Source organism: Euleptes europaea, chromosome 18 (assembly GCF_029931775.1).
Source record: "Euleptes europaea isolate rEulEur1 chromosome 18, rEulEur1.hap1, whole genome shotgun sequence".
NCBI lineage: Eukaryota > Metazoa > Chordata > Lepidosauria > Squamata > Sphaerodactylidae > Euleptes > Euleptes europaea.
The window spans coordinates 20,775,670-20,803,556 of record NC_079329.1 but is presented as its reverse complement, the minus strand read 5'-3'; the positions used below and the strand labels follow the sequence as shown (position 1 = coordinate 20,803,556).

The following is a 27,887-nucleotide window of genomic DNA, read 5'->3' as shown; positions in this document are numbered from 1 at the left end:
CCAGAACTGTACACAGTATTCCAAGTGTGGCCTCATCATAGGTTTGTATGAGGGCAGAATAATAGCTCAAAACTCTCTCCCTCGAATGTCTCTATAAAGTAAATAAATAAATAAGTGCCCAAACCCTGCAGAAATTCCTGCAAAACCCCCCCCCAAAGGCCATTTAGGCTTGGTGATTAGCAGTGTGTTCCAGGCTGAGTTGTTTTGAGTTGTTCACGCTGAACCGTCATTCAGGAAGTGACTGCAAAGCCGGCGCATACCTGCTTTGCATTTCTTAAGAGCCCCTTTAACGCGACCGTTTGTGTTTGCTCCGCCCCCGCAGCGAAGAATCCCCTCAAGGAAGCATGCAAAATCACAGCTGCAAGGTAGCCATAGGCATTTTAAAGGTCACATTAAAAAAAGAGAGCATTGAGCGAGCATCAGAATTGACCCTGCATAAATGGCCTCTAAAGTGTTCAATCCGGATAATGCTTGTAGAAGAAATACACAATGCAGATGTTGGTGTTTCTGCAAGCCGCATTCCAACGACAGGATTTTGGATATTCTGGCAGAATAGGGCTTCTTTCTGCTAAGTGTTCATATCGGAAAGGTGCAGGGTACAGGAGCTCTGTGGTCTTGAAACAGAGCTCACGGCGGACTCACAGGCTGCTGAGGCAGTCTGGCTTCTGCCAGCTTTGTGACTGAAATGACGGGTGCGTCCACCAGCGAATTGAAAGCTCGCTCAGCCATCCACCTTGCCCCTCCCACTATGCTTTAGGAAGGCTCTCTGCATTGTTTAATTATTTTAAAGCACGATATGAATATTCATACACTGCTCTGTTCATTCATCATCTTATCAAAATGGATTTTCCCCCAACCCCCATTATAAAGTGCAAAACCGCTCCAGGGATGGGTGGGTGGGCTGTTTCTTAGTGACAGGAAAGGGCAACCAACCAGCACGGTGTACAGCCAGCTTCTATTTTAATGCTACAGAAACGGTGGGAGTTCTCGATCCTGGGAGAGGCAAGGTATGTTTGGACTTGAAGAAGAAGAGTTGGTTTTTATATGCCGAGTTTCTCTACCCCTTAGGGCAGAATCAAACCGGCTTACAATCACCTTCCCTTCCCCTCCGCACAACAAACACCCAGTGAGATAGGTGGGGCTGAGAGAGCTCTTAATAGAACTGTGACTAGCCCAAGGTCACCCAGCTGGCTTCATGTGTAGGAGTGGGGAAACCAACCTGGTTCACCAAATTAGCATCCGCCGCTCATGTGTAGGAGTGGGGAAACCAACCCGGTTCACCAGATTAGAGTCTGCCACTCATGTGGAGGAGCGGGGAATCAAACCTGGTTCTCCAAATTAGAGTCCACCGCTCCAAACCGCCACTCTTAGCCACTACACCACGCTGGCTCTTCTGAAGGCGCTTCTGAAGGCGCTTCTGGACCACCCTGGATGCTCTAAAAACGTTACATGTGTCATCATGCTTACCTACCTTATTGTAGAGTGCGCAGATGTGCAGTGCCGTATTCCCAGATGCATTCTGCGCCCCTGGCTCAGCACCATAGAACAGCAGGTGTTCCAAGTGCTGGGAATGCCCATGTTGGCAAGCCTGGTACACGGAAAAACAAAATTCAGGAACTTGGGGAGGGGCGCATGTGTGAAACAAACAATCAGATGCAGGACATAGCTACCCCCCTCAGTTGTAACAGTGCATTCATGAGCCTGAAGGGCGAAAGCCCTTAGGAGGCCAGGAAGGCACAGCGCCGGCGTCCAGCCCCCCTGTGCTGGCGTCTGAGCAGCCTACGCCAGCGTTAATGGCCACAACGCCGGGGGGAAGGCCCGGACACCGGTTGCCGGTCGCTGCCATGGCAGCACCACCCCAGGATGCTAACGGGGCCTTCCGCTGGCATCCCTCTGGCATCACAAACCATGCCGGCATTCTGGGAGGCATTCCCGGAGCGTTATGGCATCCCAGGAGGCGTTCCCGGGGCGTTCCGACACCGGGCCGAGGGAGGAGCCACCTTTTGGGCCGGGAATGCCCCTTTTTATTTTTGAAGGGTTTCACAGATTTTTATGCCGCAGGGAGGTTTTGGTTTTCCTCTCAGGAATGCACTGTAAGCCTTGGAACCAATCCTGACTGCGATCAGTCCTTTTGGTTTTCATTATCAGCAGTCGGGAATATCAGAGGCGCTCTCACCTGGTGTATCTCCTGCCACCCATTCTCGTCAGTGGTGCCGATGTGGGCCCGATTGTAGAGCAGAAGCTCGCAGCAGCGTGGGTCGCCTCCAACCATGGCTGTGTGGTAGAGCGGAGTCAGCCCACGGCGGTCCTTGTAATTGGGGGAGCCCCCCAAATCCAAGAGTGCCTGAGGGATGCAGGCGGGAAAACATGAATGGCAAAGGCATTTGGGGGGAGGGCTGGCTTAGGCAAATTAAAATTTTGCTCCCCCTCCCGCCAGTGGGTTGCATCCATATGAAGTGCTTCTGTGGGTGCAAAGATTTCCACCCAAGGAGAATGATTTTCCTGCCTCCCCACTCCTGCGGCAGTCCAGAATGCCTCCTGAAATCCTGTCCCTGCCTGTCCCCTTTCCCCAAAGAGCAGAATGTGGGGAGGGCTGGAAGAGGAGGGAAGTGGGGGAAATGACACTCTGTGGATGGAAATCTTCAAGCCCATGGAAAGGTCGAGGCTGGATACAAGCCAGTGTCTTATATACACAACATTAGCACTGTTAAATGATCAAGAGTTCACTGGGGCATCACATATGAAATTCTACACTTGACTCCACAGTGCGGATCAAAACATTTGCACAGTGGGGCCAGGTACCCAAAGGCAACCCAGAAGATCTGCCAATGGTGCAAATCTTGGCAGTAGGTAGGTAGGTGATATCTGACAGTATCTACATGGACTATTATGCAAGGACGTCCCCACCCCCCGCGGTCAACCCTGCCTACTGCTTCAGGGCTTCCTACTGATCATGCATGCCTTTCGCGACCATTAGAGGTCGCCTCGCTCTTCCCACACATTCTGCCCGTGTTTTCCAGATGTTGTTTTAGCCAGAATCTGGAAAATGCCAGCAAAACACGCTGGGAGAGCGAGGCGACCTCTGACGGTCAGGAAAGGCATGATAATCAAAAGGACGCCCCGAAGCAGTCGGCGGGGGTGACCACGTCCCCGCATAAAAGGCCTAGATGTGTTCCCTTCGCATCACCAGCAACTTAACTCTCAACTTTATTGTGGCGCCAGAGGACTAAGCAAGCAGTATTACCATCAGGGCTGCGTAGTGGTGCGAGCACACAGCTTTGTGCAGCGCGGTGGATCCATCTCTGGCCCGAAAGTCAATGTGGGCGCCACCAAGGCACAGCAACCGAATCACATCGATCGTTCCATCCAGCTGCACTGCTAATGTCAAAGGTGTTTCTGCAGAGAAAGCCCAGGGGGTCACTATTGCAGGAGGTTGTGCGACCAGCGTCCGAGGTTCCCCTTCCCTCCCTCTTTGTGCCCCCCCAACACTTACCCCCAGTGTCCGAGTCGTGATAGTTGGGGTCAAGCCCTTTATCCAGAAGTCGAGCCACTTTCTCAGCCGCTCCGTGCTGGACGTACTCTAGGAACTTCTTCAACCCCGTCTGGAGAAAGATTTGCCAGTGTCATTTGCCAGTGACAGCCATTGGGGGGCAGGGAAGGGAGGGGACAGAATACTGCGGGTTGAAAAGAGGAACACAGCAGAGCTGGGCCTGGTGCTTAACGGGGCCACCCCAAGCCAGGTTACACCCTTCTAAGCCCAACGACTTCACTGGAAGTAGAAGGGTGTGACTGTTTAGGATTGCGCTGTAAGGGCGAAAACACACGGTCGCTTTAGCCTCCTTCATTCCGTTTCAGCCAGGATCGAACGCATGCGTTTTCGCCAAACGTGCGTTCGATCCTGTCAAAATCCTGGCTGAAACAGGCAATGAAGGAGGCTAAAGCGACCGTGCGTTTTCACCCCAAGCCACCCAGAACTTTGGGATGGGCATAGGATCTTCAGCGTGAGCATGGAGCCCCCCTGCCCGCAACATCTCCCCCAATCCATTTCAGCGGAGGAGAATCGGCATTTCAGTCAGTGGGGTGATAGAGATAAATGGGCAACGCTACAATTGGCAAAGGTTGTGGCCCGGGTTATAAAGATTCAGTTCAAAATCCTCTTATGCAAAAAGAGAAGGGTTGGTTTTTATATGTCGACTTTCTCTACCCGCCGCTCATGTGGAGGAGTGGGGAATCGAACCTGGTTCTCCAGATTAGAGTCCACCACTCCAAACCACCGTTTTTAACCACTACAACATGCTGGTTTGGTCCTGGATCACTCATTATTATAGGAACAGTAAACTATCGTTAATTCTGCTTCTTTTAGCTATAAAGCCTGTGTTTTATTCTGTAGTTCAATCTTCTAATGGATATTTAATTGATTTTACTTGATGCTGCGATTGTCCTGTTTTATTTGCTTGTCGTTTTGATTGTTCTGCTAGGGCTTTGAGCGAATGCAATAAAACTGTTACGGTTCTGGTACAGTGGTCAGAATTGGGGTGCCAACCTCCAGGCGAGGGCTGGAGTTCTCCTGGAATTACAGCTGATCTCCAGACTACAGAGATCAGCTCCACTGGATCAGCTCCACTGGAGAAAATGGTTTTGGAAGGTGGGCCCTATGTAGGGATGCTAGCCTCCAGGTGAGACCCGGGGATCCCCTGGAGTTACACCTCATCTCCAGATCAGTTCCCCTGGAGGAAATGGCTGCTTTGGAGGGTGGACTCTGTGGCCTTGTACCCCACTGAGGTCCCTGTCCTCCTCAGGCTTCATCCCCAAATCTCCAGGAGTTTCCCAACCTGGATCTGGCAATCCTACCCCCCATCCTCTGCCAGTAGGCAACTGGCAGGAGGTTCTTGGGGAGGAGCCTGAGGAGGGAGGGGCTTGGGGAGGGGAGGGACTTCAATGCCACAGCATCCAATTGCCAAAGCGGCCATTTTCTCCAGGTGAACTGATCTCTATCGGCTGGAGATCAGTTGTAGTAGCAGGAGATCTCCAGGTAGTACCTGGAGGTGGGCAACCCTAAGCATATGCAAACTCTGGAGTGGGAGGCTGTAAACTCATGCCATCAGAATAAATTCAAGCCGTAAGACAAGCTCTAAGTGCTTGAAAGAAGTGCTGAAAATCCCAGCTTTAATTTTCTTGTCTTGTATACAGACCATAGCTGGAAAAAGTTGCCAGTTTGGGGGGTGGGGAATTACAGTGCAGATTTATGCAGAGCATAGACTGCACCATTAAACATTAACCTCTGCATTCAGACTGGAGCTTGTGACAAGCTTAAACATGATTAATTTCCTAATCATATCCCTCCTTCCTGTCCTCCTCGTGCGTGCAGAGCCCAGACTGAAGACTTCTGGATTCAGGAAGTCTTTTGATCTAACCATACCTTGTTGCAACGTTCAAATGTATGCTCTTTCGCAAATTGGACTTTGTTTCTTGCTCACAAACTGGGATCCTAAACCCAGCTTAACATTGGTTTGGAATCCCAGTTTACGGGGAGGAAGCAAACTCCAAATTTTTTGCATCCCAAATCAGTTGAAGTGTCCAGGTTTGGACATCACAACAAACCGTAGTTAGCTCGAAGACTTCCAAAACCGATCTTAGCTCCACGCACAAGGGAAAGGGATTGGACCAAGCAAGAAATAAGGTCGTACTTGTATTGTCTCTACCAACCTACAAGGTCAGCCTTCGGGGGAAGCTGATTCTACAGGGCCAGAACCCAAAAGTCCCTGATCTGAGTTCTGGTCACCCTTGCCACCGACTGGAAGTACTTTGTACCAGAGACAGCAGGAAAATTCCTTATTGGTTATCAACTTCTAGGGCAAATTACACAATACATTTTTTGGCAGGTTGGGTCTGGTGTGAGGGGAGATGGGGCTCTTGCTCCCCCCTTCACATTATTTGCCCTAACCAAAACAGGCCAACTGTCTTCCTTTCCCTGTTGAACTGGCCTCTATCTAGGAGCCAAACATTTTGGAGGGCATTGATTCATAGGGTCACCATGAGTCGGAAGCGACTTGACGGCATTTAACACACACAATTGGTAGGGTTGCCAGCTCCGGGTTGGGAAATGCCTGGAGATTTTTGGGGTAGAGCCTGAGGAGGGCAGGGTAATGTGAAAGACCTCTGCCTGAGACCCTGGAGAGCAGCTGCCAGTCTGAGTAGACAGTACTGACTGTGATAGACCCGTGGTCTGATTCAGTATAAGGCAGCTTCATGTGTCCATGTAGGTTTGGGGAGGGGAGGGACTTCAACGGGGTATAATGCCATCGAGTCTACCTTCCAAAGCGGCCATTTTCTCCAGCTGAATTGATCTCTGTTGCCTGGAGATCAGTTGCAATCCCAGGAGATCTCCAGCCACCACCTGGAGGCTGGCAACCCTACAAATTGGGCTCCTGCCAAATTTCAAAACGACATTCCTTGCAACTGTCGTGTGGCTGCAAGGACTGGACTGACTTGCCAAAAGCCATATTGTGTAGTTTGGCCCCTAGACAGAGGCCCGTTCAACAGGGGCAGGAAAAGGCCTGGAAAAACTTTTGGAACTGCTTGCAGAAATATAGAGACCAGCTGAAAACCTGAATGTACGATATTCAATTGAAAACTGCCCCTGGCTAGTATTGTGTTTGGACTGTCTCCGTACCAAAATCCTTTGCACTGGAAAATAGAGTGAAAACCGGTTCAACATTATACCTGAAGGAAGTATGACAACTTTATTAGGACTGTACCACAGCCAATTAGAGGTCCTAGGGCTGTGCTAATGGATCCCGGCAACCAAGCAACACGTTTCTGTCTAATGCTCTAAGGCGATCTGGAATCTAGGCGACGTTCCTAATTCCATCCCCTTTCCCCGAGGCGGAGAGCTCCTGCCCCAGTTCCTAGAAAGCTGAGTAGGCTCCATTTTCGCATCAGCCAGATGGGTGAGAGAGGCGTTTGCCCTCTGTTCTTGCAAAGAACTTCAGGATGCCCTGAGATCCCTGGCGGGGGGGTCTCTGAATCTTGCTGCTGTTGCTAAGCACTGAAATGAAGCAAATTTGTACACAGCTATCCTGTTTACATAATTTATTTTCATCACAGAACATTGAGGGTCATAGGATTTGAATGCCGTGACTATAAAACAGCTAGGGTTTTTGAGAGCCACGCCTAGACTTTCCTTAGCATACAGCTTTCTTTTTGTTTTGTTTCTGCTGGAAGTGTTGAAAAAGTCTCTCTTCTTACCTTAGTATGGAGTTTCGCAAGCTGCTTCTCATCCAGGTTGGTCTGTTTGTAAACTCGGGTCTTGTAGCGGAACTGGAAGAGGGGAGACAACGGGACGTCGGGGTCCATTAATATGGTTGCATACGGGCCCTATTCTTCTCCAAAGACTTTCCCCTGCTTCTTAACCCTAATTCCACACTTGGACAGGGAGTCTTCAAGACTGCTTCTCAGAAGATAAATTTCCTACATGAAATTTCCGTGTAGGACATTGCGTACATAAATAGTTTCTGGGGTGGCTCAGAGTGTTTTATCACCCCCACCCCAACTCTGTGTCTTACCCCTGCTTCCACAGCTCCTGCCCTGGAGCCAGAAAAAGCTGCTCTCCTTATTTCCTATTGTGGTGATTTTAACAGACTTGGTGGCTGGGGCCGTGGCTCAGTGACAGAGCATCTGCTTGACATGCAGAAGGTCCCAGGTTCAATCCCCGACACCTCCAGTTAAAAGGGACCAGGCAGGTAGTAGATGTGAAAGACCCCTGCCTGAGACCCCGGAGAGCTGCTGCCAGTCTGAGTAGACAATCCTGACTTTGATGGACCAAGGGTCTGATTCAGTACAAGGCAGCTTCATGCGATAATGTGTTACAGATGTCAACCTTGGGATATGCCATTGGGCTATTTTAATGTTTTTTAAATATTTTTAACCTTTACATAGCGCCTCCAATAAATTATATTTACAGTATTTAGCTTCATGCATTAATGTGTTACAGATGTCAACCTTAGGATATGCCATTGGGCTATTTTAATGTTTTTAAAATATTTTTAACCTTTTTAACCTTTACATAGCGCCTCCAATAAATTATATTTACAGTATTTATATCTATCTATCTATCTATCTATCTATCTATCTAGATACAGATTTTTATTTTTTTTTCATTTTACCCAACCTCGGGTATTCTACCTGTGTCTTACAAAACAGTATGGAAAGCCGAACATGCCTTATAAGTAGGATTGCCAGGACCCCCTTAGCCACCAACGGGAGGTTTTTGGGGCGTGGAGCCTGAGGAGGGCAGGGTTTGGGGAGGGGAGGGACTTCAATGCCATAGAATTCAGTTGCCAAAACGGGCATTCTCTCCAGGTGAACTGATCTCTTTCGGCTGGGGATCAGTTGTAATAGCAGGAGATCTCCTGCTACTACCTGGATGCTGGCAACCCTACTTATAAGGTTTCCTGAACTCCCACAAGATTGCTTCCTCTCGTAAGAGTTTGGCCACCATTTTAGTTGCCCTAGCAACAGGTGGCTAATGGTGGCTAAACTCTGGTGGGAATTAGAAATCTCGTGAGAAGTTGGGAACCGGCTGGCTTGTATGCTGTGTGAGGGGAGTGAAGGGGAACATCCCGTCAGGTTCCCAGGCAGGGGGTGGCAATTGCGTGAGCGGCAGGTGGGCAGCTAGCTGGCTGGTGAGGGGGGTGGCTGTCACCCACCCCCAATCTGCCACCTGCCTCAGATCCCCTAATTCCTTTCCTTTCTCCCTTAGAGCAGCATAATTCTAAATCTATTGTTTAAGTAGAGGTTCCCAAACAGTGTTCCAAGGAGCACTTGGTGCTCCGCGAAACATCGGGGGTTACCGCACTTGTATTCCCAGCGATGTATTAAGAGTTTGAAAATGTTATAAAAAATACTGTTCGCGCTTTCTATGTATTCCCAGCGATGTATTAAGAGTTTGAAAACGTTATAAAAAATACTGTCCGCACTTTGTTTGGCCCCTTTAGCTGTGAAGACATCTTCCAACCATTTATAAGCCGTGGTATCCAAAAACCCTTTAAAAGTGATGGGGGTTACCGCACTTTGTATTCCCAGCAATGTATTAAGTGTTTGAAAATGTTATTTTCTCCCGGTGAACTGATCTCTATCGGCTGGAGATCAGTTGTAATAGCAGGAGATCTCCTGACACCACCTGGAGGTTGGCAACCCTAGACTCGATGGTGCTATAAGCACAGGAAGAGCAGCATCAGGGCAGCAGGGAGGGCCTGAAACCGAAAGTGGCTCTGTATCCTCACAACCCTGTGTGGTAGGTTAGCCTGAGAGAGACTGACTGTCCCTAGGTCACCCAGTGAGCTTCCATGGCCGAGTCAGGATTTGAACTGGAGTCTCTCGGACTCCAGTCTGACACTACACCATGCTACCTCCCATCTAGGGTTGCCAACTCCGAGTTGGGAATTAATTGGAGATTTTGGGGGTGGAGCCTGAGAAAGGTGGGGTCTGGAGAGGGGAGGGACTTCAATGCCATAGAGTCCAATGGGCAAAGCAGCCCTTTTCTCCAGGGACTCTGATCTGGAGAACCGGGTTTGATTCCCCACTCCTCCACATGAAGCCAGCTGGGTGACCTTGGGCTAGTCACAGCTCTCTTAGAGCTCTCTCAGCCCCACCTACCTCACAGGGTGTCTGTTGTGGGAAGGGGAAGGGAAGGTGATTGTAAGCTGGTTTGAGTCTCCCTTAAGTGGTAGAGAAAGTTGGCATATAAAAACCAGCTCTTCTTTTTCATCATCTCTGTCACCTGAGGATCAGTTGTAATAGCGGGAGATCTCCAGCCACCACCTGGAGGTTGGCAACCCTACTCCCATCCCTGAAGCTGCTATGTTACACCTATCTTTCTTCCCTCACTGGTAAGGGAACCTTCAGGAATGGGTTTTTTTTCCCCGTTTTGTTCTTTTTAATCAGGAATACGGCACAGGGGGGAAAGGTTCATTCCTTCCCGTCAGCAGCGCAGTCCCGATCGCAATTACGCATGCCCCTGCGGCGGTTTTTGGTCTTAAAGTAAACATAGTGAAACCTAATTGCAGCTCTCCTGCATGACGTATAGTTTCATTTGCCCAAGATTCTACTCTGCCAGCTGCATGAATTTACTCTGCCACGGCGTGCCCTCTGTGGATTTTAAAGCAAGAAGTCTATTATGTGTGGGGGGCAGGAACCCAGGATTGTTCTACAATATGCTGTTAATTCAAAATGAACCTCAGCAGTTGCGCCTGTGCGTCATACGGTACCTTAGAGCCCAAGTAGATGCGATGCTGGAGTTCACTGGAACTCCAGATGCGGAATCTGGCTCTAAAAGTTGGCCACACTATGTATAGGGTTGCCAACCTCCAGATGGTGGCTGGAGACCTCCTGCTATTACAACCGGTCTCCAGTCGATAGAGATCCGTTCCCCTGGAGAAAAATGGCCGCTTTGGCAATTGGACTCTATGACATTGAGGTCCTTCTCCTCCCCAAACCCCACCCTCCTCAGGCTCTGCCCCAAAAACCTCCCGCCGGTGGCGAAGAGGGACCTGGCAACCCTAACTATGTACATTAATCTGGGTGAGGGCACTGGGAAAGGGGGGGATTTAACCTCTCCCCCCATCTACCCTTTACATTTTTATTTCATTGCTCCACCAAGGACCTCAGGGCAGCGCACATTCCTCTCCCTTCCTCCATTTTTATCCTCACAACAACCCTGCTAGGTGGGTTAGGCCGAAATGACTGACCCAAGGTCACCCAGGGCATGCCGTATGGCAGAATAAGGATTTGCATCCACGTATCCCCGACCCTAATCTGACACACTATTCACTACACCACGTCATGCTGTTTCCCTGACTGGAAACACCCCCTTCTAGGCTGCCTGCAGCTCTGGTAGGGAAAAGAAAAATGACGCAGGCAATTGGAAGGGGCATTTCTGATGAGAGGGCCAGCGTGGTGTAGTGGTTAAGGTGTCAGACTAGGACCTGGGAAACCCAGGTTCAAATCCCCACTCATGCCACGGAGGCTTGCTGGGTGACCTCAGGCTAGTTGCATATTCTCAGCTCTTACCCTGGCAAGTATTTGGATGGGAGACCTCCAAGGAATGGGAGACCTCCAAGGTTGAAATTAAATCAAAAGAGTTTTCGTCTGGACATTAAGAAGAATTTTCTAACAGAATGGTTCCTCACTTTAACAGGCTTCCTCGGGAGGTGGTGAGCTCTCTTTCCCTGGAGGTTTTAAAGCAGAGGCTAGATGACCATCTGTCAGCAATGATGATTCTATGGCCTTAGGCAGATCATGAGAGGGAGGGCATCTTGGCCATCTTCTGGGCATGGAGTAGGGGTCCCTGGGTGTGTGTGTGGGGGGGAGGTGGTTGTGAATCTCCTGCATTGTGCAAGGGGTTGGACTAGATGACCCTGTTGGTCCCTTCCGACTCTGTGGTTCTATTCTATGATTCCATGAACACCAGGGTCGTGACACAGAAGCAGGCAATGGCAAACCACCTCCAAGGGTCTCTTGCCTTGAAAACCCTGTGGGGTCACCATTAGTCAGCTGTGACTTGGCAGCAAAAAACAACAACAACCAATTCTGATGAGGAAACAGTGTGTTGGTTGGAAGGGTATTCCGCTTTCTCCTTCCCCAGGGCCAGGGCTCCCGAATGGATCAGGTCCTCCTATGGCTGTTCTTGAGGATGAAATTGCAAATCTGAAGATTTTGCTGTGTTGTTTGCCCCACAATGTTCAGGCGTCTCCATTATATACATATTGATCAGATATATCCAGCTCCTCCACCCATCACACTGAACTTGCACATCTCTAGAAGAGAAAGGAGCCCAGTGGCACAGAGTGGTAAGCTGCAGTACTGCAGTCTAAGCTCTGTTCACGGCCTAAGTTCGATCCTGATGGAAGTCGGTTTCGGGTAGCCAGCTCAAGGTTGACTCAGCCTTTCATCCTTCCGGGGTCGGCAAAATGAGTACCCGGTTTGCTGGGGGTAAAGTGTAGATGACTGGGGAAAGCAATGGCAAACCACCCCGTAAAAACAAAGTCTGCCTAGCGAACGTCAGGATGTGACGTCGCCCCATGGGTCAGGAATGACCCGGTGAATGCACAGGGGACTACCTTTACCTTTACTTTTAGGAGAAGAGGGCCAAAACCTAGTCATTCACACATACAATTTTATTTGTAAAGGTATCTCCAAAATCTCCCCTGAAGGCAAAATGGGGACGTGTCTGATAAAATAGGGAGCAGATGTGCCATCGGCGGCTTGTAGATCCACCTCCCAAACCAGGGCCATTTAGAGCTCCCACAATATTTCCTTGTAGCTCGTTTTGTTCAAGTTCATCACTCTTCGGTCTTCATCCAAAAAACATCAGTAGGATGAATGGTAGATATTGGTCTGCCAGTAATGCAGCTATCTAAAAAGTAATGGATCCAGCCAGATTTTCATTAAATATAGTTCAATTCCTCTTTATTACAGCCTCCGTCATACATAGATTTTGTTCATGCAGATTCCCTGATCCCCAGCATAATTCTTTTGGTGGCTAAAGGGGACTCACGCTTCCCTTTTGCACCAGCGGAAAAGCTGGCTGGATCCAACCTACTGTCTGCAGGGTTGTCCTGAAAGTGATGAGCGATTTGTTCTTCTATTGTTAGAAAACCCTAGCATGGCAATGCCCTGATAAGACCAGAGATTTCCCCCCAAAAAAGTGTTGAAGGTGTGATGGTAGACCTATCATTGCTTATGAGGTGCACGCTCGTCTCACTAATGTTTCTGTTCAAACAGGTTTTGCAAGTTTCTGTAACGTTTCTAAACACTGCAGCACCTGTTTGACCACAGATTATTTTATTTATTTATTTATTTGTTTGTTTGTTTGACTTATAACCCGCCCTCCCCAGCAAGCTGGCTCAGGGCGGGTAACATCATTTAAAAACACAAACAATCAATAGATATAATCCTTAATAAAACCAAACAACTCTAAAACCCTAACATAATGGCACACAAATTCTAAGTAAACTGTAGGTGCCATACAGGTGGCAACCCTTCAATTTATATTATTCCCATTCAAGGGAGGGAAGGGGCGGGGAGGCCAGTAAAGATGGTCTAAACTGATATAAGCTGATATAAGCGGCTGTCCTCAGTTGTAGGCCTGGTGGGAAAGCTCTGCCTTGCAGGCCCTGGGGAATACTTTCAGATCCTGCAGGGCCCTGATGTTACTAGACAGAGCATTCCACCAGGTCGGAGCCAGGGCCAAAAAAGCCCTGGCTGTTGTCGAGGACAGCCGCATGCTCTTAAAGCCAGGGACCACCAGTAAATTCTCATCAGACGATCTTAATGTCCTTTGGGGGTATACCAGGAGAGGCAGTCCCGAAGATACGAGGGTCCCAGACCATGTAAGGCTTTAAAAGTAAAAACCAGCGCCTTGAACCTGAGAGACAAAGGAATAAAAACAGGGGTGATACCATAGGCCACGGTAGCTCTCTTATAGTCTCTTCAGAAACTGTTGTCTTTAGGCTCAAGTTGCTGGTGTTTGGACCAAACGAAGGAACATGCCCTGTCAACATCTGTTTGAACAGCTTTACCCTTGCTTACACCCCTGTAATGGCAGAAGTAGCACCCAGAGCATGGGTTAGATCCAGCCAGCTTTTGCTCCAAATCTTGCCCAATTTCCTGCTTTATTACAGCCGCTGTCACACGTGGCTTTGGTTCATGCAGATTCCATTATCCCCAGCAGAGTAATATAGGCCTTTTATGCAGGGACGTTTCCCCGCGGTCACCCCCGCCGACTGCTTTGGGGCTTCCTTTTGATTATGCGGGCCTTTCCCGCCCGTCAGAGGTCGCCTCGCTCTCCCGCGCGTTTTGCCCACATTTTCTAGATTCTGGCTAAAACATCGTTTGGAAAACCTGGGCAAAACGCGCGGGGAGAGCGAGGCGACCTCTGACAGGCGGGAAAGGCATGCATAAGCAAAAGGAAGCCCCAAAGCAGTCGGCAGGGGTGACCGCGGGGAGACGTCCCTGCGTAAAAGGCTGTAAGTGGCCCAAGGGAACCTCCTCCTCCCTTTTTTGCCAGTGGGAAAGCTGGCTGGATCCCACCCGACATCTTCCTGCCCTACCACTACGACAAGGCCTCCTTTCTCTCGGCGCTTTCCCCGAGTGCGCTGGGGAATCAGCGGAATTACCTCCAGGTAGGGCACGCCCTTCTCGAAACTCTGTGGGTATTCGCGCAAGAGGCGTTCTTCATCCAGGAACTTGGCATCGCGCCCGTTGGTGGCTGGCTGGAAAAGCCCATAGTTCAGCACGTCCTTGAGGCTTTCGTTGAGGGTGCAGAGAATCTGTTGCTTTGCCACCCAGATGGCTGCATCGGGGTTGAAACGAAGGCATTTCTGAAAACGGGACAGGGGGTTGAGACCTAAAAGGAGGCGTCACAGCAGCGCAAAGAGCCCTCTGCCGTAAAGCAGAGCAGCCATACAGATGGTAGTGCTACCAAACCACTGGCAGTGTGTGTGTGTAGTTGGAAGATATGGACGTTGGGTACCCAAAACGTTGGGTGAAATAACATTCAATTAAACCATGAAATATATTTATTACAAAGGGCTCATGCATATATTAGAAACAAGCCCTTATGGCAACCAATACAGGGTTGTTAATCTAAACTACATGCCAAACAAGGTTCAGCCCCCAGGCCTTCTTCTTTGGCCCCCAGGAGAGCCAGAGTGGTGTAGTGGTTAAAAGCGGTGGTTTGGAGTGGTGGTTTGAAGTGATCTGGAGAACTGGGTTTGATTCCCCACTCCTCGACATGACTGGCGGAGGCTAATCTGGTGAACTGGATTCGTTCCCCCACTCCTACACACGAAGCTAGCTGGGTGACCTTGGGCCAGTCACAGCTCTCTTCGAGCTCTCTCATCCCCACCTACCTCACAGTGTGTCTGTTGTGGGGAGGGGAAGGGAAGGTGATTGTAAGCCGTTTTGATTCTTCCTTAAGTAGTGGAGAAAGTCGGCATATAAAAACCAACTTTTCTTCTTCCTTGGACACCACTGAAGAAGGCCTAGGGGCCAAAACGTGTTTGGCATGTGGTTTTAGATGATCAACCCTGTATTGGTTGCCATAAGGGTTTGTTTTTAATATATGCATGAGAATTTTGTAATAAATAGAATCCATTGTTTAATTAAAATTATTTCACCCAACCTTTTGGGTAACCAACTTGGTTTTTAGGTTGGGTCATTTCCCTCTCTGTTTTGTCTGAAAGATACGGATGACCAGATACCCCAGGATGAGAAGAAAGGGTAATTTGGTCATCTGTATGAGGTTACTGCCTTCGTTCTTTTTAAAATCTACCTGGACATTGAGATTAATACTGCCCTGCCCTTTGCAATACAGGCACATGACAAGTAGGGTTGCCAACCTCCTGGTAGTAGCTGGAGATCTTCTGCTATTACAACTGATCTCCAGCCAATAGAGATCAGTTCACCTGGAGAAAATGGCCGCTTTGGCAATTGGACTCTATGGCATTGAAGTCCCTCCCCTCCCCAAACCCCGCCCTCTTCAGGCTCTGCCCAAAAAACCACCAGCCGGTAGTGAAGAGGGACCTGGCAACCCTAATGACAAGTGATTTGTTTTGGGTAAGCCTGCCAGTGGATCAAACAGTTTTGAGTTGGTGAATTATCTGCCTTTTGATTTAGTCATCAATTACAGTTTGATCAATTTGCGCATTATTAAGACTCCCTCCTTTTCAAGAGACTGTAAAATAGCTTATGGTATACTAAGTGACAGCTATTGTTAAAAGAAAAGGGCATTTAAAAATATTTTATTTTCCATTCCCTGTCATGGTAACACATGGGGGGAAAAACAGCTTTAAAGAATCAACAAAGATGCCTTTAACTCACAGCTGCCAGTGAATAATCAACTACAAACTGAGCAGATTAATTGATGGATTGAACCCGGCAGCCCCAATTTTTAGTGATTCTGAATCACAGAACTCCAGGTAAAAAAAGCTGTTAATTGGTACAGAAACTTAACAGTGGCTCTGTGGTAGAGCCTCTGCTTGGCATGCAGAAGGTCCCAGGTTCAATCCCCGGCATCTCCAGTTCAAGAGTCTAGGCAAGTAGATTATGTGAAAGACCTCTGCCTGAGACCCTGGAGAGCCGCTGCCGGTCTGAGTAGACAATACTGACTTTGATGGACCGAGGGTCTGATTCAGTATAAGGCAGCTTCACGTGTTCATGTGAACTATTGAGAATGTTTGTTTTCAGAAGAACTACAACATGGTTGTGGGGGTGTATCTGTAGGCAATTTAGGGATGGGATAGATCTTCTGTAAGGCAGCATGCCCTCTCCTCATGCCCTTCAGGTATACACTCTTTAAAATTGTCTGTGCTTCTTCCTGCCATAACACAGGTATGCTGCTCCAGATGGAAACAACTAGATTTAGCATAAAGCATGCACAGTTGATTACTTTGATGTACATTTGCAGAAGGGGTATCTAAACAGCATGACATAAGTCACTGACCTGAATGGCCCAGGCTAGCCTGATCTAGTCAGATCTCGGAAGTTAAGCAGGGTCAGCCCTGGTTGGTATTTAGATGGGAGACATAGGTCACTTCTGCATGGAAGGTTGTTTTGGGTCTCAGACATGTTCCGTCAGTGCTTACGCCAGACCTGCTGGCTACTATGTACAATGCTTATGGATTACTGCCTTGCCACACACAGCATATGTTGAAAATTTGTGTACAGCAGTGGTTCCCAAAGTGGGTAGTACCACCCCCCTGGGGGGGGTGGGATTACCAAGGAGGGCACTAAGAGGCAAGAGGGCAGCAGGGGGTGCTAGAGGTGGGCCCCTTCGACTGTGTTGTACACTAATATACATTTTCATCTATTGTTACGGCCATTGGCCAGCACAAAACACTAATATACAATAGATCAAGCTATGGCACCATGTGGGCAAATTTGATGGAAACTATTAGAATTTCCCCCCAGACTTTGAGGAGCTGGTACCACTGGATCAAGTTCATCAGTTTTGTCGAATAAATTTCAACTAAAAAGTTTTAATTTGATTTTGAATAATGTGCAATTAATTGTTGCTGCTTTGAAATTTTATTGCTATTATCTTCTTTAGTGTGTCATGCAAACTCCTATTTTGAATAATGCTTTTTATAGGATAGGGTAGGGGGCGCTGGAGTTGAGTTTGTGGAACCAAGGGGGCAGTGGCCTGAAAAGTTTGGGAACCACTGGAGTACAGGCAGCGTGAAACACCCTGCAATGAGGGTACAAATTAAAATCCAGGTGTTTCCTGTCCTTCTGGTTGAGAAGTCGAGTTTGCACAGGGAGTGGGAGAAATCTTCCCATGTGGACATGATCTGTTTTATTAGGGTTGCCAAGTCCCTCTTCGCCACCAGCGGGAGGTTTTTGGGGTGGAGCCTGAGGAGGACAGTGTTAGGGGAGGGGAGGGACTTCAATGCCATAGAATACAATTGCCAAAGCGGCCATTTTCTCCTGGTGATGTCTATTGGCTGGAGATCAGTTGTAATAGCAGGAGATCTCCAGCTACTACCATGAGGTTGGCAACCCTATGTATTACACACAGAATTTGAATGTCCATGGTGTAGAATATGCACCTTGTGGCATTGAGTATCAGAAGCCCTGTGGTGTAGTGGCTAAGAGTGGTGGTTTGGAGCAGTGGAGCCTGATCTGGAGAACGGGGTTGATTCCCCGCTCCTCCACATGAGCGGCGGAGGCTAATCTGGTGAACCAGGTTGGTTTCCCTACTCCTACATACGAAGCCAGCTGGGTGACCTTGGGCCAGTCACTCTCTCAGCCTCTCCTACCTCACAGGGTGTCTGTTGTGGGGAGGGGAAGGTGATTGTCAGCCGGTTTGATTCTGCATTAAGTGGTAGAGAAAGTCGGCATATAAAAACCAACTCTTCTTCTTTTGGGTTGCTGATGACATAGATTTGAAATGAATGGGAACTGAGTTCCTTGCCCTTGACTGTCACTATAGATCTCCCTGTGGAACCCGCAGTACATCTTAGCTCCATTCTAGAGTCTGGCCTCCTCTCCTTCTGACTTTTCTAGTGGCCCCCTTCCTCCTTCCTTCACTCCCTTCCAACTCCAGGGTCAGATGAGGGGTGACGGAGGGGCAAATCCGCCAGACACACGCTGGCAGCTCCATCCCTGTTTCCATGGACATGACAATTTGTGATCTCTAGCAACCGTTTCCATGGTTGCCCCTGAAAATAGAAAAGGGGACCCAGATGAAGGGGGAGCATCACTTTAAAAGAGCAGCAGAATGTTTGGGGTGGGTGGATGGGTTAGGACCGTCATCTGTACAGGTATGCAGACTGACAAAACCTGGTTGGGGGAGCAATTTTATGGGGTCAGGGTCTGTGTCTTTTAAACCCCTGCCCCTAACAAAATTTAGCATGATCCTCCTGAGTGGGAATTCATTTGCAGATCTGATCCTGTCAGACTCGGTCTCCAACCAATAGAGATCAGTTCACCTGGAGAAAATGGCCGCTTTGGCCATTGGACTCTATGGCATTGAACAACCTAAATTATCTATCCTACTATGTACAATGTATATTACAACATATATGGCATCATCTCATGGCAACGTCAGTAACCCCATTTAAAGCTTGAAGAGGAACCAAAGACTTCCTTGTGAATATAACCTAAGGACTATACCTATACTTTGAATTTTCAAGTCTGGTTTGTTCCAACTTGATTGTTGTAATATACATTGTACATAGTAGGATAGATAGTTTAGGTTGTTTGTTCAATAAGTATATAGTTGTGACTCTATGTTATATGTTGTAGCAATTTATATAAATATTTGCACTTTGTTATATTCATTCGCTCCTGTGCTGATTTCCAAACCCTTCAGATATACGCACAGTGGTGTCTTTTTTCTTTTCAACCACCAGATATTAGCTGGAGATCTCCTGCTATTACAACTGATCTCCAGCCGATAGAGAATAGTTCCCCTGGAGAAAACGGCCGCTTGGCAATGGGAAGCGATGGCATTGAAGTCCCTCCCCTCTCCAAACGCCGCCTTCCTAAAAAACTCCCGCCAGTGGCAAAGAGGGACCTGGCAACCTTACTTCGTAACCCGCAGGAGGTTTTTGGGGTGGAGCCTGAGGAGGGCGGGGTTTGGGAAGGGGAGGGACTCCTATGCCAGAGAGTCCAATTGCTAAAGCGGACATTTTCTCCAGATGAACTGATCTCTATCAGCTGGAGGTCAGTTGTAATAGCAGGAGATCTCCAGCTAGTACCTGGAGGTTGGCAACCCTAATGATTAGGTGAGCATTGCATGTATCTGATCAGTCAAGTCTTATTTTTTTTGAAAAAAATTGTTAGCCTTTCCGTTGCCACAAGACTCTATGCTGTTATGTTCTTAAAAGTAAGTGGTGTACATGCAGGAGAGAGAAATCCCCTGGCCAGGCATTACTAGGGAGCGTGTGTGTTTTGAATATGAAGATAATGGAATAGAACTGAAGACACGGGGAGGGCGAAGAGAAAGGAAACAGGCCAGTTAGCAGTAAATTGCAATATAAAAGTCAGAAGTGCTCTGTTTTTTTCCAGAGGCGGGATGAGCTCTGGGCTCCCCTCTGCATCAGATGCATTTTACTTGATTGGAAACCTGCAAGTTCGGGCCCTATTAAATTAAATTTTTGTTTGCCACCTAAGATCACTGTAGAGTTTCATGAATGGATGTAACTCCTAAACTCTGTGCCTTTTTCTTCTCAAATGTGAGGCATGTGAAGGTCCTATAATAGGGCTGCCAGGTTCCTCTTCGCCACGAGCAAGAGGTTTTTGGGGTGGAGCCTGAGGAGGGCGGGGTTTGGGGAGGGGAGGGACTTCAATGCCATAGAGTCCAATGGCCAAAGCAGCCATTTTCTCCAGGGGAACTAATCACTATCGGCTGGAGATCAGTTGTAATGGCGGGAGAGCTCCAGACACCACCTGGAGGTTGGCAACCCTAGACTTGATGGCACTTTCCTCCACCACCACCACCACCACCACCAGGGACCATGTGTAGGGTTGCCAGGTCCCTCTTCGCCACCAGCGGGAGGTTTTTGGGACGTAGCCTGAGGAGGGCGGGGTTTGGGGAGGGACTTCAGTGTCAAAAGAGTCCAATGGCCAAAGCGTCCGTTTGCTCCAGGGGAACTGATCTCTATCTGCTGGAGATCAGTCGTAATAGCAGGAGATCTCCAGCTAGTACCTGGAGGTTGGCAACCCTAACCATGTGCGCAGCCATGCAGGGACATTGCAGGAAGGGTGGAGGGAGACAGTGTAGACTGCATAGGTCTGCAGTCGGCTGCTTGTATCAAAGGGTCGCTGGATGAAAGGACCAGTTGCTGGTGGCGATGTTTGTGCGTGTCTTGCCGAGTGTCCTGGTTTTACTGCTAATGAAGAGAGGGAAGGAACCAGTTCTCCTTAGTGCTGAGCTAAGGATGAATCCAGTTCTGCATTAATTACCCCTCTGGGGACTGAGGTGGGGATGGGGTGGAGGCACAGACAAGAAGGGAAGCCTTGGTTTCTTTCGGCCCATCAGAAACTGCCCTTCCCCTCGTGTCTCATTAGGGTTGCCAACCTCCAGGTCCTAGCTGGAGATCTCCTGCTATTACAACTGCTCTCCAGCCGATAGAGATCAGTTCCCCTGGAGAAAATGGTCGCTTTGGCAATTGAACTCTATGGCATTGAAGTCCCCTCCCCTCCCCAAAACCCTGCCCTCCTCAGTCTCCGTCTCAAAAACCTCCCGCTGGTGGAGAAGAGGGACCTGGCAACCCTACGTCTCATTCTATTCCTGGCATCTGTGTTGCAAAATCCAGGATCGGAAGGACGCCTGGTGCAACGCACACCACTGTCTGTTAACGCTCTTCCCTCCTAATTGAATTCATTTGGACAGAGGTCACAGGTGGCTCAAACGCACAGGGAGCCTCCAGCAGCTACTTGCTTCGGACTTATAGTGGGATGGGCTAGCGTCATGTGTTTGACTATCCAGTCTCAGATTAAAATATTGTGAGATAAGAGAGGAGCAAACCAAGAACATTCTGCCCATGTGTTAATCCCCAATGTCTCTCCAGGATCAAAGGAGCAGGCCTATTCTATTAGGTGCTGTGGGACACAGGCAGGGTGCTGCTGCTGCAGTCATCATGTTTGGGGGCTTCCTAGAGATGCCTGGTTGGCCGCTGTGTGAACAGCGTGCTGGACTTGATGGGCCTTGGTCTGATCCAGCAGGGCCTTTCTTGTGTTCTTACGTTAATGTCACCTGCAGACCACAGCAACCGTGGAGAGAACAGGGATGAACAAGAAGCCCCAGACCAGACAACCCCCACACGATGGGGCCGAGTTGTTTTCTGTTGCCCCAGAAGGTCGGACCAGAGCCAGTGGGTTGAAATTAAATCAAAATATATTCTGTCTAGACATTAGGAAGGACTTTCTGACAGTTAGAGCGGTTCCTCAGTGGAACAGGCTTCCTCGGGAGGTGGTAAGTGCTCCTTCCCTGGAGGTTTTAAAGCAGAGGCTAGATGGCCATCTGTCAGCAATGCTGATTCTATGACCTTAGGCAGATCATGAGAGAGAGGGCATCTTGGCCATCTTCTGGGCATGGAGTAGGGGTCACTGGGGGTGTGGGGGGAGGTAGTTGTGAATTTCCTGCATTGTGCTGGGGGTTGGACTAGATAACCCTGGTGGTCCCTTCCAACTCTATGATTCTATGAATCAAGGAACCAAGCCAAATCTTCAGGGCTGCAACATTAGGGTTGTCAGGTGCCACCCCCCAGCCATGCCAGATCTATGTTGGGGAACTCCTGGAGATTTTGGGGTGGAGCCTGGGGAGGACAGAGACCTCAGTGGGGTACAATGCCAGAGAGTCCACCCTCCAAAGCGTCCATTTTCTCCACGAACTCTGTAGTCTGGAGATGAGCTGTAACTCCGGGGGATCCCCAGGTCCCACCTGGAGGCTGGCATCCCTATGCAACACTGCGTGGATTAATCAGACTAATCAATTAAAATTGTCTGATCATCAAAAAAGGTACCCTGATTAATCAGGCAACAGATTTTTTAAAAAAATGAGAATTATTATACCCTGCTTTCCCCCCTAGCAGGGACCAAAAAGCCACTTACAGCATTGCTCTACCATCCTGCATTTTATCCTCACAACAACAACCCTGCAAGATGAGCTAGGCTGAGAGAAACAGCGGCTGGCGCAGGGTCACCCCATGAGCTTCTGTGGCCGAGCTGGGATTTGAACCTGAGTCTTCCAGATCTTAGTCCAACACTCTAACCCCAGCATCTTGCTGGCTGTCTTTTAACTGCAGGCGCTTACAAATCAGCAAGTGACTTCTGAGAAGCGGCCTCTCTCTTTCTCTCCCATAAAGGAGGGAATGTCTCTTCAGGCTACACATTTATGTTACCCTATGTCAGAACTGGCTGAAATTTATCCTGCTTGAATTTTTAGCAAACATGCAATATGTAAGCTGGAGATATTACATGATGACTGATTTTTGAGGGACTGATGAAGAAATTTAAAGCCAAAGAATTCGAAACGGTCGTATCCCCTCTTTAATTTTTGGCATCATCTCATGGTGACATCGTTTTCGATAACGTCAGAAATACTATTTCAAAGCTTGAAGAGGAACCAAGAACTTCCCTGTGATGACTGAAAATGACCTAAGGACTAAACCTATACAATGAATCTTCAGTCTGGTTTGTTCCAGCCAGATTGTTGTAATATACATTGTATATAGTAGGATAGATTGTTTAGGTTGTTAGTGTCAGTAAGTGAATAGTTGTGACTCTGTGTTATATGTTGTAGCGATTTATATAAATATTTGCACTTTGTAATATTCATTCGCTCCTGTGCTGATTTCCAAAACCTCCAGGTGGTGGCTGGAGATCTGCTGCTACTACAACTGATCTCCAGCCGATAGAGATCAGTTCCCCTGGAGAAAATGGCCGCTTTGGCAATTGGACTCTGTGGCATTGAAGTCCCTCCCCTCCCCAAACCCCGCCCTCCTCAGGCTCCGCCCTCAAAATCTCCAGGTATTTCCCAACCTGGAGCTGGCAACCCTAGATCCAGGACTGGGTCTCCCAAAGTCTTCTGTTTTCTCAAAAAGCAACGTCTGGATCAGGACAGTAGGGCTGATGCAGAGCAGGCTTACCCCCTCCCCCCACACTTTCCCCACACTCTTTCCCTAAGAGAAACCCCCACCTCCCACACTTCTTTGATCCCTGGCAGGTTACAGAAGCAGAGAGACCCAAGCATAGATCCTCCATGCCTTGTTAATTCTTCAGAGATGGGTGGAGGGGGTGTTGAATCCAAGCAGCTTCCTATCAAAAAAGAGAGGAGGGGGCCCCCTTTGGCTACCCAAATAAGCTGTGCTGGGGATCACAGAACCTGCATGGACAAAAGCCTTGTGTGACATGGGCTTTAGCAAGGAGGGGAACCGGGCAAGACGGAGCCCCGAATCCCCACGTGTGCCTTTTTGAAAATCAAAGAACGGATGCCTTTCCTTTCGAACTACTGTTTTACTCACGTGCAATCTTAATCAATTAAAACTCCCACAATGAATTTACGATGGTTTTGTTAATCGAGTGAAAACCACCCAGATGGCCCAGTCAATGGAACCAAAACACACACACGCACAAAAGATGCATCACGATGGGTAGCTGTGTTAGTCTGTCACTAGCAGTAGCAAAGAGCAAGAGTCCAGTAGCACCTTAAAGACTAACACAATTTCTGGCAGGGTAATGAGCTTTTGTGAGCCACAGCTTGCTTCTTCAGATCACAGCTAGAATGTGATTCCATCTACCCTTAAGTAGAGACCACAAAGGCAATGTAAATGTCAAAAGCAAGTAAAGACATTAGCAGGCGTGATTGGTGTGATATGCAGAGGGGTAGTAGGCGTGGAGAAATCAGCATTCTCAGACTATGCATTCTCCAGGACTTAATAGAGATCTGGGATTCCTGTCTCATTTCCAATGCTGATTTCTCCACGCCGAGTGGTAAGCTGCAGTACTGCAGTCCAAGCTCTGCTCACAACCTGAGTTCGATCCCAACGGAAGTTGGTTTTAGGTAGCCGGCTCAAGGTTGACTCAGCCTTCCATCCTTCCGAGGTCGGTAAAATGAGTACCCAGCTTGCTGGGGGTAAAGGGAAGATGACTGGGGAAGGCACTGGCAAACCACCCCATAAACAAAGTCTGCTTAGTAAATGTTGGGATGTGACGTCACCCCATGGGTCAGGAATGACCTGGTGCTTGCACAGGGGACCTTTACCTTTACCTTACCTACTACCCCTCTGCATATGACACCTAATCCAATCATGCCTGCTAATGTCATTTACTTGCTTTTGACATTTACATTGCCATTGGGTGTCTAATTCAGTCGTCTCTACTTAAGGATAGATAGAATCACATTCTAGCTGTTATCTGAAGAAGTGAGCTGCGGCTCACGAAAGCTCCCACCCTGCCAGAAATTGTGTTAGTCTTTAAGGTGCTACTGGACTCTTGCTCTTTTCTACTGCTTGTGATAGACTAACATGGCTACCCATCGTGATCTATTCCAAAGAGCGTTTAAGAGTAGCAGTTCTCTTACAAAGGGATTTCAAAGGGAGATTAGAAAGAGAGACTGTTGAATTATAACTAATAATGAAGCTCAAGACAACGCATTCTCCCGGATTGAATAGAGATCTGGGATTCCTGTCTCATTACTCATGCTAATTTCTCCACATCTACTACCCCTCTGCATATCACACCTAATCCAATCATGCCTGCTAATGTCATTTATTTGCTTTTGACATTTACATTGCCATTGTGTGTCTAATTCAGTCTCTCTACTTAAGGATAGATGGAATCGCTTGCATTCTAGTTGTTATCTGAAGAAGTGAGCTGTGGCTCACAGAAGCTCACACCCTGTCAGAAATTGTGTTAATCTTTAAGGTGCTGGACTCCTGCTCTTTTCTACACACAAAAGAGAAAAGAAAGGGGGGTGGATTAAAAACAAGAAACTTGACATCCTTGGTTCGGTTCCAGGGGAACTTTCTACCCTGATCAGACCAGGAAATCTTGCCTACCACCTCAGCTAAACCTCAGGCCACTGCTGACCCTCCGCGTCCTCCCGTGCCTTGCCCGTCCTTCCACCCCCCATCCTCCTCACCGTTTGGTGCAGGTCAGGAATGCCAATTCGGAAGACCATCATACTGAAGTGGGCGTCTTCAGGTACCGTCATGGGGTGGTTATGGCCCGGGTTAGCAGGGCTGGCCGGGGGGCTGGCCCCCTCGCGGGAGCTCTCCGAGCCCGACTCCCCCTCGGGGCACTGGGAGAGGTGCTCCTCCTCCGCGCTCGATTCGGGGCTCTGGGGCATCGTCAGGGGTGCCGGGCACCATCACTGGCTACGCTGTAGGGGGGGGGGGAAGCAGAGAAAGAGATGGTTGGATGACTGAAAAGAAGTATCCAGAGTGGTTAAGTGGGTGCACTGCTCCAAACTCCAAACAACAGACAGTATCTCAGAACCATAGAGTCGGAAGGGACCACCAGGGTCATCTAGTCCAACCCCCTGCACAATGAAGGAAATTCACAACTACCTCCCCCCCACACCCCCAGTGACCCCCACTCCATGCCCAGAAGACAGCCAAGATGCCCTCCCTCTCATGATCTGCCTAAGGGCATAGAATCAGCACTGCTGACAGATGGCCATCTAGCCTCTGCTTAGAAACCTCCAGGGAAGGAGAGCTTGCCACCTCCCGAGGAAAAGTTAGAGGAACAGCTCTAACTATTAGAAAATTCTTCCTAATGTCTAATATCTTCTCATGTACATACATGCCCATACAGAATATGCACCCCTCATGGATGGAAATGCTAATTGGGACACATCAAAATAGTAGAATCATAGAGTTGGAAGAGAGGAAGGCACTGGCAAACTAGTCTCTTGCCATTAAAACCCCAAAAGGGGTCACCATAAGTCGGCTGCGACTTGACGGCACTTTACACACAGAGTTGGAAGGGGCCATACAGGCCATCTAGTCCAACCCCCTGCTTAATACAGAATCAGCCTAGAGCTTCCCTGGCAAGAGTTTGTCCAGCCTCTGCTTAAAGACCGCCAGTGAAGGGAAGCTTCCCCACCCCAGGTAGCTGATTCCACTGTTGAACAACACTTACTGTAAAATGTTTTTCCCTAATATCCAGCCGGTACCTTTCCACCCACAATTTAAACCCATTATTGCGAGTCCTATCTTCTGCTGCCAACAGGAACAGCTCCCTGCCCTCTTCTAAGTGACAGCCCTTCAAATACTTATAGAGAACCATCATGTCCCTAACCCTAACCCTCAACCTCCTCTCCTCCAGACTGAACATTCCCAAAATGTCCACCCGTGCACACAAATTTACCCGCAAGGCGGGGCGAAGCAGATCTTTTCCTTCTCCCTGCTATCAACTTTCCCAACACTAACCAGAAAGGCGGTGGTCATCTACCTCTCCAGACCAGGAACCCCCTGGGGCAGCATAGGACCCACTTAGGGTTATCAACTCCATGTTGGGAAATTCCTAGAGATTTGGGGGTGGGGCCTGGGGAAGGTGGGGTTTGGGGAGGTGGGGTTTAGCATTATACCTCAGCAGGATATAATGCCATAGTGGCTACCCTCCAAAGCTGCCATTTTGTCCAGGTGAACAGAGCTTGCGTTCTGGAGACTAGCTGCAATTCTGGGAGATCTGCAGACCTAAGGTTACCAGCTCCAGGTTGGAAATTACCTGGGGATTTGGGGGTGGGGAGCCTGAAGAGGGCAGGGTTTGGGGAGGGGAGGGACTTCAATGGGGTATGATGCCGTAGAGTCCACCTTCCAAAATGGACTTTTTCTCCAGGTAAACTGATCTCTACTGCCTGGAGATGCACAGACTTTAGGGTTGCCAACCTCTAGGGAGTAGCTGGAGATCTCCTGCTATTACAGCTGATCTCCAGCCTATAGAGATCAGTTCATCTGGAGAAAATGGCCGCTTTGGCAATCGGACTCTATGGCATTGAAGTCGCTCCCCTCCTCAAACCCTGCCCTCCTCAGGCTCTGCTCCAAAAACCTCCCGCTGGTGGCGAAGAGGGACCTGGCAATCCTAACAGACTTTCTCTTGGCCTCAAAGTACCTCCAGATGGGGATTTCCTTACTTCTCCAATCCTCCTGCTCCTCTTAATTTCTGCAGAGCCAACGTGGTGTAGTGGTTAAGAGCAGTGGTTTGGAGCGGTGGAGTCTGATCTGGAGAAATGGGTTTGATGCCCCACTCCTCCACATGAGTGGCGGAGGCTAATCTGGTGAACTGGGTTGGTTTCCACACTCCTCCACGTGAAGCGAGCTGGGTGACCTTGGGCAAGTCACAGTTCTCTTAGAGCTCACTCAGCCTCACCTACCTCACAGGATGTCTATTGTGGGGAGGAGAAGGGAAGTTTGATTCTGCCTTAAGTGGTAGAGAAAGTTTGCATAGAAAAACCAACTTCTTCTTCTTCTTCTGCATTTCATTCTGATCTTCCACCTGCCTTTGCCCTGTCACTCCCCTCTCAATTTCCCCTAGATGTGCTTTCCCCTTCCCCATGGGTGCAAATGCCTCGTCTCGGGTCCTTGTCCCCCTTCCGTCTCTGCCGAAGGATCCCTTCTGCCCTACCTCCTACCCCAGTCTCCTTCACTGACTTTTCGTGCTCCGTGTCCCAGTTTCCAGCCCGCCCCAGGGCCCAGGCAATCTGGATGCGAGCGGCACACAACGTCCCAGAAAGCAGAAACGGTCCTGGGACGCTTGCCCCACATTTGGCCTATAATTAGCCCAAAAGGACACAGTTCTCCCTACATGTGTCATTTCCACATCCACTTTGGCCTGATATCTTAGACACGTCTGCCCTGTGCAAGCAGAGCTCCTCC

The 27,887-nt window shown here is 48.9% G+C and overlaps 1 protein-coding gene across 1 annotated transcript in view; it reads right to left on the bottom strand.

The window, feature by feature from the left end:
* The window catches only part of SHANK1 (SH3 and multiple ankyrin repeat domains 1), a 120,007-nt gene that overhangs the window by 67,202 nt on the left and 24,918 nt on the right, over nt 1-27,887 (bottom strand). Inside the window, exons 2-8 of the mRNA XM_056863875.1 lie at nt 25,151-25,390; nt 14,178-14,381; nt 7,249-7,320; nt 3,494-3,602; nt 3,245-3,396; nt 2,177-2,344; nt 1,472-1,588 (exon numbers count right to left, since the gene is read on the bottom strand). Of these exons, the coding sequence (XP_056719853.1) occupies nt 1,472-1,588; nt 2,177-2,344; nt 3,245-3,396; nt 3,494-3,602; nt 7,249-7,320; nt 14,178-14,381; nt 25,151-25,357 (1,029 nt within the window). The 5' untranslated portion in view covers nt 25,358-25,390. The remainder of the gene's footprint in view (nt 1-1,471; nt 1,589-2,176; nt 2,345-3,244; nt 3,397-3,493; nt 3,603-7,248; nt 7,321-14,177; nt 14,382-25,150; nt 25,391-27,887) is intronic.